An 18,981-nucleotide genomic window follows, 5' to 3' on the forward strand; every position below is an offset into this window, starting at 1 on the left:
ATAACATGTTTGTTATTAAAAAAAAATAGAAAACGAGACTTTACAATCATTTTAGGAACAAATCTACAGGCCCTATCTTGTTTGTAATCCGGGGACTGCCTGAATATATAAAATTCAATTTTAATATAACATTTCATTATTTAAATACCCTACCTAGGGCTCTTGAGTCAACAGAATTAAAGCTGAACTCTAGATAAATAAAAACAGATAAGCATGTAGGTCGATTATAGAGAGTATATAAAATGAGAGTTGTTTAACTTGCCAAATGATTTATATTTCTGTCCAACTAATACTGAAATGTGCAAAGCTCTGCCCCAAAGTGCAGCCCAGTCTAGCAGGGGAGGGTACCAGTCTAGCAAGGGAGGGTACCTGATCTTTTTTTGCTGCAGTTTAAAGTGATTATAAAGGCAGAAGGTCATTGGCTCCCATTGCTGTCAAAGTCAGTGAACCAATGATTGGAGAGAGGGGGCAGGACTGGGCTGCAGATCCTTGTCTGAATGGACACACAGAAAAGCGGCTCAACTTGAGTGTCCCCATAGCAAGCTGCTTGCTGTGGGGGCACTCGGCAGGAGGGAGGGGCCAAAAGCATCAGCAAGGGAGCTGAGAAGAGGAGGATCTGGGCTCCTCTGTGCAAAACCTCTACACAGAGCAGGTAAGTATAACATGTTTGTTTTTTTTAAACAAAAAAAACACAAGACTTCAGTATTACTTATTACTAATTACTTACTAGTTACAAGTCTTCCTCCCCACTTTGTGACTAGACGATGAAAGGAGAAGCAGCAGACTGAGTTGATGGAGGTTGATTTACTAAAACTAAAAAGTGCAAAACCTGGTGCGGCTGTGCATGGTAGCCAATCAGCTTCTAACTTCAGCTTGTTCAATTAAGCTTTGACAATAAAACCTGGAAGCTGACTGGATTCTATGCCCAGCTGCACAATATTGTGCAGTCTCCAGTTTTAGTAAATCAACCCTCAAGTCTCTCTTTTGCTGCCTTCTATTTTCAGCAAGTTTCTTACACAGCAGTGGTGGCTATTTTTAGGGGGGGGGGGGGAAACAACCACCCACCCCGCTGTTGGTAGGCAGCACCCCCCCTTACCCCAGCACTTACCCCATCGGTTACAGGCGGGCAGGCTCCTATGGGGGGCAGGCAGTGGCTGGGTTGTGGGCTTCTATGGACAGCGGATTTCCGGCTCCTATGGGCAGCGGCTCCTGTGTCCTCTCAGCCTCATGGCGGCTTCCGCCGTGTGGCTCCTCCCTGCTTCTCATAGGTGTCCAATAGGATTTCCTGTCCTTTCAGCCAATTGGGTGACCGGTGTCAAAACCTACTTCCAGATTGGCCAGAAGGAGGATCAGTGTTACAACAGTAATGCTTGATTCGATGTTGTAACACACCTGGGTGGGCTCGGAGCGCACTCTCTGCGACCGAGCCAACCCTATATTGAAGCCTATTAGAGCCTCTAGGTTCAATCGGTGCTTCAAAAAACAGCCCCTCTGCATTGGAATCCATGCGCTGGTTTAATGAAAGGGGCCGGATGCATAGGGGAGGCAGTGATGGACAGGGCCCTTAATGGATGGGCTCCCCTGGTTGTGCTGCCCCCCACCCCCAGCTCTGCTGTAGAGTAGACTACAAGAGGCTACTACTAAGTACAATTCAGGCACGTCTACTGCTTGCAGTTATACAGCTTGTACATTTAATGGTGTATTAACCACTTAAGGACCGCCGTATTGCCATTCTACGTCATCAGAATGGCACAGGCAGGCACAAGCACGTAGATGTACGTGCCTGCCTTCCAGCCGGTGGGGGGTCCGATCGGACCCCCTCCCGCTGGCTACGGCGGTCCGTTTCCCTCCGGGAGCGATCCGTGATGAGGGGATGGCCGTTGGTTTCTGGCCACCCCCTCTCGATCGCTCCTGGCCAATGACGAACTTCCTCCCACTGTGTATTGTTTACACAGGAAGGAGGAAGTGATGTCATTCTCCTCGGGGCGGTCTTTTTGACCGGACTACGAGGAGAAGACACAAAGTAAGTGCACCAAAACACTACACTGACACATAGGTACACGTAGGTACACAAACCCCCCCCCATCCCCCCCCCCGATCGCCCCCCGATCGCCCCCCGATCCCCCCCCAGTCACAGTGTCACTGATTGCATTGATAATTTCTTTACTGATCAATGCATTCAGTGTCAGTTGTAAAAGTAAAAACTGTCAGAGCAGTTAGTGTTAGGTCCAGGGTAGCCCCCTATCACCCCCCAATAAAGATTTAACCCCCTGATTGCCCCTAGAGTTAACCCTTTCACCCCCTTTTGCCAGTGTCACTAAGCGATAATTTTTCTGATCGCTGCATTAGTGTCGCTAGTGTCGCTAGGTAGCTAGTTATTTTTTTAGGTTCACCGCCAGGTTTTTATAGCGCTAGGTAACCCGATATACTACCTAATAATGGTTTTAACATCCTGATTGCCCCTAGTTAACCCTTTCACCCCCTTTTGCCACTGTCACTAAGCGATCATTTTTCTGATCGCTGCATCAGTGTCGCTACTGTCGCTAGGTAGCTAGTTATTTTTTTAGGTTCACCGCCAGGTTTTTATAGCGCTAGGTACCCCGATATACTACCCAATAATGGTTTTAACATCCTGATTGCCCCTAGTTAACCCTTTCACCCCCTTTTGCCAGTGTCACTAAGCGATAATTTTTCTGATCGCTGCATCAGTGTCGCTACTGTCGCTAGGTAGCTAGTTATCTTTTTAGGTTCACCGCCAGGTTTTTATAGCGCTAGGTACCCCGATATACTACCCAATAATGGTTTTAACATCCTGATTGCCCCTAGTTAACCCTTTCACCCCCTTTTGCCAGTGTCACTAAGCGATCATTTTTCTGATCGCTGCATCAGTGTCGCTACTGTCGCTAGGTAGCTAGTTATTTTTTTAGGTTCACCGCCAGGTTTTTATATCGCTAGGTACCCCGATATACTACCCAATAATGGTTTTAACATCCTGATTGCCCCTAGTTAACCCTTTCACCTCCTTTTGCCAGTGTCACTAAGCGATAATTTTTCTGATCGCTGCATCAGTGTCGCTACTGTCGCTAGGTAGCTAGTTATTTTTTTAGGTTCACCGCCAGGTTTTTATAGCGCTAGGTACCCCGATATACTACCCAATAATGGTTTTAACCCCCTGATTGCCCCTAGTTAACCCTTTCACCAGCGATCACAGTATAAGTGTCGCTGGTGATGCTGGTTAGCCAGTTAGTTATTTAGGTTCCCCGTCAGGTTTTTATATAGCGCCAGGGACCCCCATATACTACCTAATAAAAATTTGAACCCCCTGATTGCCCCTAGTTAACCCTTTCACCACTGATCACCGTATAAGTGTTACGGGTGACTCTGGTTAGTTTGCTTTTTATAGCATCAGGGCACCCACCATTTATTACCCAATAAAGGTTTAACCCCCTGATCACCCGGCGGGTGATATCAATTAGGTTTTAGGGTCAGAGTCTGCGTCGCCCCAGGCAGCGCTAGGTTAGTGCCAGTACCGCTAACACCCACGCGCAAAGCTTACACCTCCCGTAGTGGTATAGAATCTGAACAGATCAATATCTGATCTGATCAGATCTATACTAGCATCCCCAGCAGTTTAGGGTTCCAAAAAAACGCATTGTTAGCGGGATCAGCCCAGATACCTGCTAGCACCTGCGTTTTGCCCCTCTGCCCAGCCCACCCAAGTGCAGTATCGATCGATCACTGTCACTTACAAAACACTAAACACATAACTGCAGCGATCGCAGAGTCAGGCCTGATCCCTGCGATCGCTAACAGTTTTTTTGGTAGCATTTTATATTTAAATCCGGAAGGCAGTGCTTGGTTTTCGGGGTCCCGTACGTGGCTAGGCTCCCAAAAAGTCCCCCACATGTGGTATCCCCGTACTTGGCAGAAACAGCAGAATTTATTTTGGGGTGTAATTTGACTTCTGCCCATAGCATGTGTGAGCAATATTTCATTTAGTGACAACTTTGTGCAAAAAAAAAAAAGTTTGTAATATTCCCGCAACTTTTGGCAAAATATAAAATATTCCATGGACTCAACATGCCTCTCAGTAAATAGCTTGGGGTGTCTACTTTCCAAAATGGGGTCATTTTGGGGGGTTTTGTGCTATTTTGGCATTTTATGGCCTTCGAAACTGTGATAGGTAGTGAGGAGTTAAATCAAAAATTTGCACCCTTAGAAATCCTGAAGGTGGTGATTGGTTTTCAGGGTGCCGTGCGCGACTAGACTCCCAAAAAGTCCCACACATGTGGTATCCCCATACTCGGGATAAGTAGCGGAATATATTTTGGGGTGCAATTCCACATATAATTTTTTTTTTTTTTTGTCATTATTCAATCCCTTAGGACAAAAAAAATAAATATTCAATGGGCTCAACATACCCATCAGCAATTTCCTTGGGGTGTCTACTTTCCAAAATGGGGTCATTTGGGGGGGGGGTTTGTACTGCCCTGCCATTTTAGCACCTCAAGAAATGAGATAGGCAGTCATAAATTAAAAGCTGTGTAAATTCCAGAAAATGTACTCTTGTTTGTAGACGCTATAACTTTTGCGCAAACCAAAAAATATACGCTTATTGACATTTTTTTTACTAAAGACATGTGGCTGAATAAATTTTGCCCTCAATGTATGACTAAAATTTAGTTTATTCGATTTTTCTTATAACAAAAAGAAGAAAATATCTTTTTTTTTCAAAATTTTCGCTCTTTTTCCATTTATATCGCAAAAAAAAAAAAATCGCAGAGGCAATCAAATACCATCAAAAGAAAGCTCTATTTGTGGGAAGAAAAGGACGCAAATTTCGTTTGGGTGCAATATTGCATGACCGCACAATTACCAGTTAAAGCAGCAGAGTGCGAAATTGGAAAAAGACCTCTGGTCCTTAAGGTGTTTATTGGTCCGGAGCTGAAGTGGTTAATAAGCTTCATTCATTTGTGTCTTTTTTTATATTTGCCTGGAGATCAGCTTTAAATAACATTTTATTGTCAAAAAAGTGATTGCTAAAATGAGCCTGTCTGTAATGCGATCAGCACTATGGACATCTTAGAACACACCATCTCTTCCCATTCAATTTAATCCAACATGAGTAGTAATGCAATGTTATTGGTAAATTGTATGCACTATGACTTATTTTGCATTCATCGGTGCATAAAAAATAAATTTGCATGGCAAAGATGAATCATACAAATACTTAAAAGAGGTCCCACGTGAAACATTTTCTGCATGGAACTGCTTCATTTATCAATCTTTAGTGAAGCAAGCCCCATAAAGTCCAAAGACTATGAAAGGCTAACATGTTAACCGATAAAGAGAATGCACAGTATATGTAATTATTTTCTAATGCCAAATAACATTGAACAGGTCTATTAAAATGGATACAGTACTCTTTAACATAGAAGACTCTATACTTTACATATCTGCAATAGAGATATTTTTAGGCTGTTGGTGAGACTAAATCACTTATTAAATTTCAGCATAAGACGTTCCAGCAAAATGATAAAAATATCTATATATAGTCTGTGTGTGGGAATGAAGTAAATCAATATCCCATTGCAAGTAACTTCCGGGAAATCAGCGCAATGTGTCATATCGGTGTAATAATGCTTCAGTAGATGAAAGTAAAATAGCATTACCTTTACTGTAAAGGGATAAACTACACCAACTGATTACTAGATTCTTCTAGTAGGTAGCTGCTGACTTCTAGGCAAGGGCATAGTGATTGTAAAACATCTTTGTTAATAGGGGGGCTCATAGATAAAATGTTCAAATACAAAAACGTTCTTTATTTCTCTTCAGCAACCAATCCGCCTCTTTGCCCTTGTACACACAGTCAGACATTCCGACAACAAAATCCGTCTGATTTTTTGCGGCTGATTTTGTCCGAAACTGGTGTTGCATATACCCAGTCGGACAAATTTGTCAGAAAATCCGATCGCTCGGAACGTGGTGACGTCCGTTGCGTACGACGGGACTACGTAGAGGCTAGTAGCCAATAGCTTCGGTCTTGTAATTTTATTTGAGCATGCGTGGTACTTTGTCCGTCGCAATTCTCTACAAACGATCGGAAAAAGTCCAATCTGATTTTTTTGTCGGAAAATTTTAGACCATGCTCTCAAATTTTTTCCGTCTGAATTTCTGATGGAAAAAGTCCGATAGAGCCCACACATGATCGGATTTTCCGACAATAGAATCCGATCGGACCTTTTCTGTCGGAATTTCTGACTGTGTTTACAGGGCATTCGAGTTTTTAAACTTTTTTCCACAGTTGTTTTGCAAAAGTGTAATGCAGCCATTTCCATTTCTTACTATTTAAGAGGAGGACCTTATATTTGGGTCAGCAGTCTGTGCTTTCCTACCAGCAACCAGTCAGTAGAACCTTTATGCCCTGTACACAGGATCGGAATTCCGCTCAAGTTGTCTTGCATACACACGGCCACACCAAATTCCGACCTTCAAGAATGCAGTGATGTACAACGCGTACGATGGGACTATATAACGGAAGTTCAATAGCCACAACACAAGTTTCGGACAAAATACGTCCGAAAAAAATGGTATATTAGCAGAGAGCTGGTCTATTCAAAGCACAGCTCTGCACATCCCTGCGTTCCTGGAGTGTGGAGTGGGGGTGTGTGCCTTTCCTCCAATCAGCTGTCACACAGTGTATGCCAAGACTCCACTCACAGTGGTGAACAGGAAGAAAAAATTTCTAACACAATGTGCACTTTATAAAAAATATAGCAACCTGAAGACAGCAGATATGCATGTAAAACTTATGTAGGAGATTTGTTTCATCCCTGCGTATCATCTTAGGCTGTTCACTTTACTGGGTATGTGAGGGTTTACATCCACTTTAAAAACACTTCAGCCACAGAAAAATTTGCCCCCTTAATGGCCAGGCCATTTTTTGAGATACGGCACTGCATCGCTTTAACTGACAATTGTGCGGTCGTGCGACGTTGTACCCAAACAAAATTGACATCCTTTTTTCCACACAAATAGAGCTTTCTTTTGGTGGTTATTGATCACCTCTGTGGTTTTTATTTTTTGCGCTATAAACAAAGCATGACAATTTTGAAAAAAAAAAACATATTTTTTTACTTTTTGCTATAATACATATCCAAATAAAATATATATAAAAAAATATTTATTCTATCAGTTTAGGCCGATGTGTATTCTTCTACATATTTTTCGTAAAAAAAATGCAATAGGCATATATTGATTGGTTTGCACAAAAGTTATAGCGTCTAAAAAATAGGGGATAGAGTTATAGCATTTTTATTATTGTCATTATTATTATAATTTTTTTTTTACTAGTAATGGCGGCGAGCTGCGATTTTTAACAGGACTGTGACATTGCGGAGGACAGATTAGACACTTTTGATACTTTTGTGGCACCATTGACATTAATACAGCGATCAGAGCTATAAATAGCCACTGATTACTATGCAAATGTCACTGGCAGGGAAGGGGTTAACACTAGGGGGCGATCAAAGGGGTTAAATGTGTTCCCTAGGTGTGTTCTAATTGTAGAGGGAGGGATGGGCTGCCTGGAACATGACAGAGATCACTGGGAACAGTAGATTCCTGTCATGTCACCTGTCAGAATGGGGGAATCCTCTTGTTTACTGTCAGGTCACCTTGAGGCGAGGTGACAGATGCACACCGTAGGGATCAGGAGTGCACCGCAAGGTTGTGGACCCTACGGCTGACTGCTGCGGACGGGAGACAGTTCCCACCGGGGTTAGAGCGTAAGATTCCATGGGGCGCGGAGTCTAAGAGCCAGCAGGTGTTCACCAGAGCCTCGAGTGGTGAGGATGGACTTGGCTGCAACTGGCTCCAGGTCACGACCCCCAGGGTCCCCCAGCTCACACCCACAGTAGGCAACAGGAGGATAGGGATGGTGAGGGACAAAGCCAAGGTCGGGGCCACAAGCAGACAGGAATAGTCAGGGACACGCTAAAAGGTCAGGATCACAGGCAAACAGGGATAGTCAAAGACATGCCAAAGTCGGTAACAGAACAACAGAAGAGCACACGGCAGGTAACAGGAAGCTAAACACACAAAGGAATACACAATGGTTGATCAGCACTGTTGGCTTGCAGTGCACAGGTTAATATAAGGTTCCCTGATAGGGCCTGGGGTGGAGCCATGCTTAGAGGAGAGGTTATAAAAACCACCAGGTGGAAGTGGCTGGCCTCTTAGTCTGAACACATGAGGGGAGGTAAGCAAACAGGAAGATCACTGCATAACCATGACATTTACAAAGGCAGTTCCCTGTTCTGCCTCTGTAATAGGCGATCGCGGGTCCCCGGCAGACATTGAGTCCATCCGATCTGCAGGAACGCTCCCACAGTGGGTGTGAGCGTGTGCCCACCCGCTATCACACCTGCGCGAGCCGCTGTACAGCTATGGCGATTTGCGCAGGAGAGCCGACCTGCGCCGTTTAACGACGACGGCTGGTCAGCAAGCTGTTAAGGTGTAGTACTTTAAGGGCAAAAGTGTGCTAAAAGAGGTTCTTAGGAAAAAAAATTAGTTATTATAGTTTAATGGAGTTGTATAATAATATATAATATATAATGCATTAAGGTGGAAAAACTTCTGTAGTGCAGCAGCCCCCCAGAGACCCCCTTTTACTTACCTGAGCCCAATCATTCCATCGATGAGGACGAGCACAGCAGCTCCAGCCGCTGTCTCGTGTCCTCATTGGATAGATTGATAGCAGCAGGAGCCATTGGCTCCTGCTGCTGTCAATAAAATCCAGTGACACGGGAGCCCGGGGGTGGGGCCGAGTCCTGCTGTCTGTGTCAATGGACGCAGCAGCAATGGACACACTCACACGAGTGCCCCCAGGGAGAGTGGGTCTCCAAGGGGGCACTCAAAAAAAGAAGGAGCCAGGAGCGTTGCGGGATGACCCCAGAAGAGGAGAATTAGGGCCACTCTTTGCAAAACCCTTACACAGAGGAGGTAAGTATGACATATTTGTTATTTAAAAAAAAAAAAATTAACTTTACAACCCCTTTAACCAATCCCACAGATCCCTCAATCCCTGTGTAAATATATTTTTTTGGCTGCTGTCAAGTTAAAGTAAAGCGGATTTAATGACTATGGGAATGCTTGGAATGCCTCAGTGGTGATACAATGCCCAATAGTCATTTAAAGTGCATCTAAGGCCAACATTGTATTACTTCAGTTTTGCATATCATACTGATGGGTTAGAACTTCTGTCAGGTTTTTATTGCTGTTAGGGATATTTATGGCCCATTCACACCACCGAGCTGCAGTAAAACACTGGTTCTGATGACAACTGTCTAAAAGGGATTCACACTCATTTTGAAGAGATTTCTTCTCAATTTAGGATGTGTCTATGGGGCAGGGAGTGAAGATTTTCCCAATATGACTCAGGTGGCCAACTAAATTACATGTCAGGTGTTTGAACCCTTCCCTATTCCCAACAAAATGAAACAAAAACAAAAAAAGTTTGGCTTTAGATATACTTGAGTTGGGGATACATGGATTTACTACAGTTGGGAACTCCCAGGTACCATATTTTAGGTTCTGATTGATGTTGAGTCCATGTGGATATATTGACACCATCAAGAAAAATAACCAGTTATGCCGCGTACACACGACCGGACTTTTAGAGGGACTAGGTCCGGCGGTCTTTCCGACTGAGTTTTGGCAAGCAAAGGTCCGATGGAGCCCACACAAGATCGAATTGTCCGACGGACTCGTTCCGTCAGACCTTTGCTGTCAGAAAGTCTGGTCGTGTGTACGCGGCATTAGTGTTAAATATATTATCCAAAAGGATAGCCTTCTATCTGAGATGAAGATGTCTCAGTCCCCTGGTATTATGTATTATTGTTACAATATTATATTAAATACATGAGCAGTTGCACTGTTTAATGCTATCTTTTACATGTAGTCTGTAGAGGGATTTCAATAATAATGCTCTTTTATAAGCAACATATTAATGTGAAACATCTTTACATGTATTTATATAGATCACAATGCTTGATACTCCATCAGAATCACAGTTAGGGTAAAAAAAAAGTTCCTCCACTTACTCAATATGGCCTCCCTCTAATCAGTGGGCTGCCGTGCCCACACCAACGCGGCATGAAGAGCCACAGTTGGCCTTACAAAGCAATTTCCACATGTAGCTCTCTCTTAGGTAGTTTTCCTTAGTCGCGGGCCAGAGCACCACTTGCACTAGCCCTTCCTTCTTTATTCCATCTGCTGCTGGTCAGTTAGATGCAAAACCTGGCTCAGATTCCACACTGCCAATGTGGCCTTGAAAACATAGATGGGATTTCACTTTGGTTTCCCACATGTGAGGTGAAACACCATCCCTAAACCACCCCGTCTTTCATTATGTCACTATATACAGTATACAGTATCACACAAAAGTGAGTACACCCCTCACATTCTTGTAAAAATTTATTATATCTTTTCATGTGACAACACTAAAGAAAGGACGCTTTGCTACAATGTAAAGTAGTGAGTGTACAGTTTGTATAACAGTGTAAATATGCTGTGCCCTCAAAATAACTCAACACACAGCTATTCATGTTTAAACTGCTGGCAACAAAATTGAGTACACCTCTAAGAGAAAATGTCCATATAGGTCCCAGTTAGCCATTTTCCCTCCCCGGTGTTATGTAACTTTTTAGTGTTTCAAGGTCTCAGGTGTGTTAAATTTGGTGTTATCACTCTCACTCTTTCATACTGGTCACTGGAAGTTCCACATGACACCTCATGACAAAGAACTCTAGGGTCTGAAAAAAAGAAATGTTGCTCTACATAAGATGGCATAGGCTATAAGAAGATTGCCAAGACCCCTAAACTGAGCTGCAGCACAGTGGCCAAGACTATACAGCAGTTTAACAGGACAGGTTCCATTCAGAGCAGGCCTCGCCATGGTCGACCAAAGAAGTTGAGTGCACGTGCTTAGCGTCACATACAAAAGTTGTCTTTGGGAAATAGACGTCTGAGTGCTGGCAGCATTGTTGCAGAGGTTGAAGAGGTGGGAGGTCAGCCTGTCAGTGCCCAGGCCATACGCATCAAATTGTCCAACATGGCTGTCATCCCAGAATCTTCTTTTGTTTAAAGATAATGCACAAGAAAACCCTCAGTTTCCTAAAGACGAGCAGACTAAGGACATGGATTACTGGAACCATGTCCTGTGGTCTGATAAGACAAGATAAACTTATTTGGTTCAGATGGTGTTGCGCATGTATAGTGGCAACCAGGTGAGGAGTACAAAGACAAGTGTGTCTTGCCTACAGTCAAGCATGGTGGTGGGAGTGTCATGGTCTGGGGCTACATGATTGCTGTCGGCACTGGGGAGCTATCAGTTCATTGAGGGAACCATAAATGCCCACATGTACTGTGACATACTGAAGCAGAGCATGATCCCCTCCCTTTGGAGACTGGGCAGTATTCTAACATGATAACGACCCCAAACACATCTCCAAGATGACCACTGCCTTGCTAAAGAAGCTGAAGGTAAAGGCGATGGCCAGGCCAAGCATGTCTCCAGAACTAAACCCTATTGAACATCTGTGGGGCATCCTCAAATGGAAGGTGGAGGAGTGCAAGGTCACTAACATCCACCAGCTCCGTGATGTCGTCATGGAGGAGTGGAAGAGGACTCCAGTGGCAACCTGTGAAGTGCCGGTGAACTCCATGCCCAAGAGGGTTAAAGCGGAGGTCCACCCTAAAGTGGACCTTCCGCTCATCGGAACCCTCCCCCCCTCCGGCGCCACAATTGGCACCTTTCAGGGGGGAGGAGGGTGCAGATACCTGTACAGTATAGGTATCTGCACCCACTTCCGGGATAGCTCTCTGCGGAAAGGGGCGTAGATTACGCCCCTTTCCGCAAGTGCCCGCCCCTTTCCGCAAGTGCCCCGCTGCCTGCTGGGAAACACACAGATCCCAGAGGCAGCGGGGACCGTCCTTATTGCACAGCGCGACTCGCGCATGCGCTGTAGGGAACCGGGAAATTAAGCCGAAAGGCTCCATTTCCTGATTCCCATACCCAAGATGGCGGCAGCAGCACTCGAGAGACGATCTACAGATCGGCTTCGGGTGCCGACATCGCGGGCTCGCTGGACAGGTAAGTGTCACTATTTTAAAAGTCAGCAGCTGCAGTATTTGTAGCTGCTGGCTTTTAACCACTTCCCGACCAGCGCACGACGATGTACGTCGACAGAATGGCACGGGCAGGCATATTGGCGTACAGGTACGTCCAATATTCAATGCCGCCCTGCCATCGCTCCCGCGCTGGTCGGGACCCCCGTGAGTCCTGTCGCGGGACCCGCGGACTCGATCGCCGCGGGCATCCCCGCGATCGTCTCACGGAGCGGCCGAATGGAGGAAATGCTGTGTAAACAACATTTCTCAATTCTGCCTAGCAACTAGTGACACTGATCTCTGCTCCATGTGATTGGAGCAGAGATCAGTGTTCACTAAATGAAAGCCCAACCCCCCCACAGTTAGTAACACACCCCTAGGAACACTTAACCCCTACACTGCCACCCACTGGTTAACCCTTTCACTGCCATTGTCATTTACACAGGAATCACTGCATTTATATAGCAGTGATTACTGTATAAATGACAATGGTCCCAAAAATGTGTCAAAAATGTCCGATGGGTCCCCCACAATGTCGCAGTCACAATAAAAATCGCTGATCGCCGCCATTACTAGTAAAAAAAAATAATAAAAAATTATTAATAAAAATGCTATAAAACTATCCCTATTTTGTAAACGCTATAACTTTTGCGCAAACCAATCAATAATCGCTTATTGCGATTTTTTTTACCAAAAATATGTAGAAGAATACGTATCGGCCTAAACTGAGGGAAAAAAATGTTTTTTTATATATTTTTGGGGGATATTTATTATAACAAAAAGTAAAAAATAATGCGTTTTTTTCAAAATTGTCGCTCTATTTTAGTTTATAGCGCAAAAAATAAAAACCGCAGGGGTGATCAAATACCACCAAAAGAAAGCTCTATTTGTGGGAAAAAAAGGACGTCAATTTTGTTTGGGAGCCACATCGCACGACCGCGCAATTGTCAGTTAAAGCGACGCAGTGCCGAATCGCAAAAAGTGGTCTGGTCTTTGACCAGCAAAATGGTCCGGTCTGCAAGTGGTTAAAAAAAAAAAAACGCGGAGTCCCGGCGGACTCCCGCTTTAAGGTAGTGCTGAAAAATAATGGTGGCCACACAAAATATTTACACTTTGGGCCTAATTTGGACATTTTCACTTGAGAGTGTACTCACTTTTGTTGCCAGCGGTTTAGACATTAATGGCTGTGTGTTGAGTTATTTTGAGGGGACAGCAAATGTACACTGTTATACAAGTTGTAAACTCACTACTTTATATTGTAGCAAAGTGTCATTTCTTCAGTGTGGTAACATGAAAAGATATAATAAAATGTTTACAAAAAAGAGGCGTACTCAATTTTGTGTATATGTATATATATATATATATATATATATATATATATATATATATATATATATAGTATATATTCATGGTTTTTGTTTTATTATTGTACAGTGTGTTTTTTAAAATAAATATCATTAACCTTATAGTGATTCTGGTAGCAAGTAGCAAGCTCTGTGCTCTGCTTTTCCTCACCTCCTTATTGGTCCTGTACTAATGATGGATGGTCTTATTGACCAATCATGAGGCTGGCTAGGTAATAGTGAGAAAATCCAAGCTTGATATTGGTTCATTTAATTTTATAGGCAACAAATGGCTACACACTTCATTCATGATAATTGATTATATCATTATATTATCAATAGATGATGATGACTTATTGTTTTGTTTCCACAGAGTTCTAAAGGTGTTCCTTTCTCGTACTGCCCAGCGCATCCCTTACATGACCAGCTGTAGGGTCATGCGAATGTTATCTGTCATTCTGTTATTAGTGGTGTGGTTTCTGGTTGCCTGGACATCTGCGTTGTTCCAGAACATGGACCGAGATATCCCAATTATTGTTCAGGGGAAAACTTCTGACCACCTTCTGTTCAACATGTGTCTGATAGATCGATGGGACTACATGATGGCAGTTGGTAAGTTGCTTTGTATTTTTCTGTTCCCTAATGGAAAACATTAGGCAGGGTTGCCAATATACATCACTTACATTGTGCTAGAGTGCTGTCCTTTATAGCAGGACCTTCATGGTGGGATCAGCGGTAATATTTTATTGAAAGCTGCAAATCTAATAGAATATTGAAAACAATGTTTGTATGTTAATGTACTGAATGTTAAAACTGAACTCTAGGCATATATAAAAGATACACATTTGATTTGTAATCATTATTACATAATTGGATGTATTTTAATATACAATATATAAATGCAAATACCTAAATGTGACCTGGTATCGGCCTCTTGCAATCCCTGTACATATGGCAAGCCTGGCTTGTGAGATGAAGAAACTGTACATGTAGCCAATGGCTGATGCCATTGCATGCATGCTGATAAGAAGGGAAAGTAGAGTGATGGAGGAATTAGCTCATTACCGTGCTGCTTTTCATTTCACTGTCCAGTCACAGGCTGGGGTGGGTCCAGGGTGACCTGGGCTCAGAGGGAATGGGTTGAATGAGGCAGGCCATTGGACTGAGGACATCTAGCAGCAGAAAAAAAGTACTGTGAGGAAACCTCTGAATTGCAGTATAAGCTAGTTCAGTTATGTCTTTTAATAGACTATTCATTTTATTTTGAGAGTTTAGTAACTAGGTTTATAGATTCTTAATCAATTTGACAGTCTCTGAATTTCTAAATAATTCAGCAGCATGCAGTAGATGAAGCCACACCCTTTTCACCAAAAACAGGGGTTGTGATATCTGATTTTTCCTGTACTGCCATCTCCTGGTGATGTCAAGTATTATGGAAGTTGCATTTCTGGTCTCACCAATGAACCTAAATGGTAGGATGTTGAAAAGTGTAAATAACATTATGTTTAGGATCCCATTAATTATGATGGAGCTGCCAAATGTTTATTTCTTTGGTGCCTGTGTGTACAGCAGCTACCAAGTGCCAATCTGTGACAGCCAGAGTACGCATGGAAGCAAGTAAAAGTTAATTTAGCTAGTTTTGTTTAGAGCTGTTAGTACATCGTGAAGTTTACACATTAGTATTCCGTTACAAGCAATGCTATAAAGTAATTTAAAATGTACTTATCTTAAAATGCATGTATATGTTAATACCATGCAAATGAGCAGCTACAGCAGTTACAATTTCCCCCCAATCTTTTATATTTAAAGTAGGACACTTGATTAATTTCCATTATCTCAGCAAACACATTAAAGTTTGAGACACGCTTAATACCACTTTTAAGCTTTGTTCTTTGATAATGTGCTCTGATCATAATGAACAAACACTGCAGTGGGATGGGATTATGGAAGACCAATGTCCTGGAAAAAAACATAATTAAGAAAAATATATATTCCAAGTTTTTTATTTTTCACCTAAACTAAATTTTATATACTTTGTGCTCTAAGAAATGTCAGTACACTTCATATTAGTATCTATTTTTTGGGGTTAATATTTTATCTCTTGGAGACTCCAGCAGCGAGATTGCTGATCCTGAATTTGCAATCCTATCAACCTGCAATAGCTGTTACAGAAGGATATCTTCTGTATATCTTATGTTACAGAAAATGAGACACAAGAAATAAGATGCCGCGACAGAAGGGGCAAAGCTAGCAAGTTCATTGTGTTAGTAAAAAATCTTTGTCTAATTCAGTCAGTCGGTATCCAGCTACAATTACAGTATGTATAGCAAGTGACTACTCTTCTCTTAGATTCAGTGACACACAACTCAGAACACAGAACAACATATGGGCAGTCCTAGTTGATAGTAAACCCCCGCTCTGATATTGGCAGCTCAGTGCCAGACACCAGGGCTTCCTGCACTTTGTGGTCAAGGATACACATTATCAGTTTGTGGTGCTCCCTTTTGGTCTGGCCTCTCTGGTTGTTTACTATGGTGCTGACAGTGGAGGATTGCAGTGATAGGCTGTCAGGACGACCTCCTCCTGTGAGTGGAGCCTCATTCTGCGCTGATGGACAGCATGTTGATCACCATGTGCACTCTGCAGGAGTTTGGCTGAGTGTTGAACCTTAAGAAGTCTGTTCTGACCCCCATCAGAATTCTGGAATATTTAGGGCTGATCCTTGACTTGGCATGGGCTGAGGTGTTCCTCCCATCGGACAAGCTTTGGAAACTCCAAACTGCACTCCAATTGCTGCTTTGTCTCACATATGGTTTTGTCTGTGGTTTTGTATGTAGGTGCTAGACCTCATGGTGTCAACCCTTGAAGCAGTTCCATACGAGGGTCCTGCTGAAGGAAACCTTATCCAAGTGGCACAAGTCTCCCTTGTCCTTGGACCAGGTACATATGGGACATTTGACTAGGGCTTCCCTGCTCTGATGGCTTCGGTCTCCGACTCTTCAGGTCAGGATAATTTTTCCTCTCCATTGGACTGTGGTCTTAGTATGCCTTCCTGCTCCAAATTTAATACTTCCATGTCAGGACTCAATTCAACCCTAATAGCAATGTATACAGCATTTAACCATGCTTCATTGCTGCATAAATTGTTGGCCCTATATAAATACCTGCGATAAGTAATTTATAAACCACTTAGGCTTTAACCTCAGACACCATGGACTTACCCCTAGCAGTATGTCCTTGAGTTCCACAGTAAAAAAACAACTGCTAAATGTGCAAGTGAGACAGATCAACTTTACCATTAATGCTCTGAGATAGAAAGTTGATGAAATTAAACGTTTGGCATCAAAACTACATGCTGAGATTTTGAAAAGAATGGTTTACATAACAAGCTTAACTATAAGCCACCATACTAAGGACAGATCAACATAATCATCAACTTGCTACTACAGATCAGCAATAACAACAGAACAGGGGAGTTAACCAGAATAATAAAGGATGGCAGAACAGCCCAAAGCAATAGCGTCACTTGAGTAAATAATCTTGCAAAGATCTTACTTAGCTGGAGAATGAAGTCTTAGCCAAGTGACTTAACTTTGCTGTGTCACCCCAATGTGTCCCAGTGATGGATATCATCACATCTACCGAATCTTTCATCCATAACTAGACATGTGCAATTCATTTAGTAACAAATTTTAATTTGGCCAAATTTTGCATCTTTCAGACATTCGGATGCATCCAAATGTCTGAATAAAAAAATAATGAATTTCAACTAATACAAAAGAAATTACATATAGTGAATGAATTCGACATTCAGTGATTTGTTAAATATCTAATGAAACAAAAGGTCAACTCAAAGTAAACCTTACAGTCCAATCAACTGATTCATTTTGTGCTGGAGGTTGGATTACTGGCAAAGTGCATTCCTGAGAACTGAGTGAGAACGGTGTTATATTGTATTTGAGCAGAGGAGAAGAGATATTGTCATTGTGTGTGTTAACTTTCCCACGTACGAATCATTATTACGAATATATATACATACATAAATATTGAATTTCAACTAATACGAAAGAAATTATAGCAGATATAACGAATGAATTTGACATGATTCAAGATTCACTATAATGAATATCGATACTCTACAGAAATAACGAATTAACGTAACATAACAAATATAACAGAACAAAATTATGTATTTTACAATGGACAACAAACCGAAACTAAACAAAATTTTCCATTATGCACAAGTCTATCCATAACCTGTGCTGTGGGATCACCTATATCTCACATTGTAGCTTACCTTGGATGAAGGAGGTGGAGAAGAGAGCCTTGAACTCTTCCAGATGACTAACACAAAGTCATTTGTTCAATTATGTGGATGATATGTAGGTCAAGATTGGCTTCACATTGACAAACAGACCTATTTGGTCACTCTTATTAACATCCTCTCCCTTGGCAGCAATGACTTCAAGAAAGCACTTTCGATAGCTGTGGATCATACCTGCACAGTTTTCAGGAGGAATATTTGGCTATTCCTTTGTACAAAACTGCATCAGCTCAGACAGGTGTGAATTGGTTTCTTGAGGTAATTTCACAGCAGCTCTATGGGGTCAAGGTCTGGGCTTTGACTGGCTATTCCAAAGGCACATTTGCTGTTTCTGAAGCAAGTCTGTGCTGATTTTACTTTGATGCTTAGAGTCATTGTCCTGCTGCATCTCCCAACCTCTATTAAGCTTCAGCTGCTGGACAGCCACCCTGGCATTATCCTTATGGGTATTTTGGTGAACTTGGAATTCATGTTCTCCTTAAAGATGGTAAGTGGTCCAGGCCCTGAGGCAGAAAAGCAAGATGGTAACAACAAACACAGAGTATAAAGACAAAGAACACAGTTTGTGGTTACTCAGACAGGGTTTTCGTTAAGACATCTCAAGGTTTCAACAAAAACATGGGACCATCAAACAGAGGGGAGAAGCAGAACACATGCAGAAGTATGATCATCCCATGTGTAGTTAGAGTGTGGGAAAAATGAGAAGGATTTTTAGCAAACATTGCACCCCTCTGTTCAAACCCAACAATGCATGTATACAGATGTTTGTACATCTAAACAGACCCAACACCTAAACACAAGCAAAGTAACATGATATATGCAGTATAGTGAGTAATGCAATGACCTGTAGATTGGGGAGACAAAACAATCTCTCAACAAATGAGTGGCCCAACATGGGAGGGTAGGTTTTTCAGGTAAAGACTCCGCAGTTTTCTTACATTTTATGGAAAAGACACATTCTTTCGAGGACAATGAGGTACACAATTTGGACAGAGAGGATAACTGGTTTGCAACAAGCATAAAGGCCATCTAAGTCACACTGGAACAACCATCCCTGAACTTGGGTGGGGAACTTCAACACAATCTGTCTACTACCACACACTGTTTAATGCCACTAGTTGGCTGCAGTCAAAGCCGTTTCCT

At 42.6% G+C, this 18,981-nt stretch overlaps 1 protein-coding gene across 1 annotated transcript in view; it reads left to right on the plus strand.

Annotated features, from left to right (window-relative positions):
• The window catches only part of GPR158 (G protein-coupled receptor 158), a 378,250-nt gene that overhangs the window by 346,080 nt on the left and 13,189 nt on the right, over window positions 1–18,981 (plus strand). Inside the window, exon 7 of the mRNA XM_077490989.1 lies at window positions 13,888–14,126. Within this exon, the coding sequence (XP_077347115.1) occupies window positions 13,888–14,126 (239 nt within the window). The remainder of the gene's footprint in view (window positions 1–13,887; window positions 14,127–18,981) is intronic.

Source organism: Lithobates pipiens, unplaced genomic scaffold, assembly GCF_037356315.1.
Source record: "Lithobates pipiens isolate NorthernLeopardFrog02 unplaced genomic scaffold, aLitPip1_a1.2 Scaffold_19, whole genome shotgun sequence".
NCBI classification, from domain to species: Eukaryota; Metazoa; Chordata; class Amphibia; order Anura; family Ranidae; genus Lithobates; species Lithobates pipiens.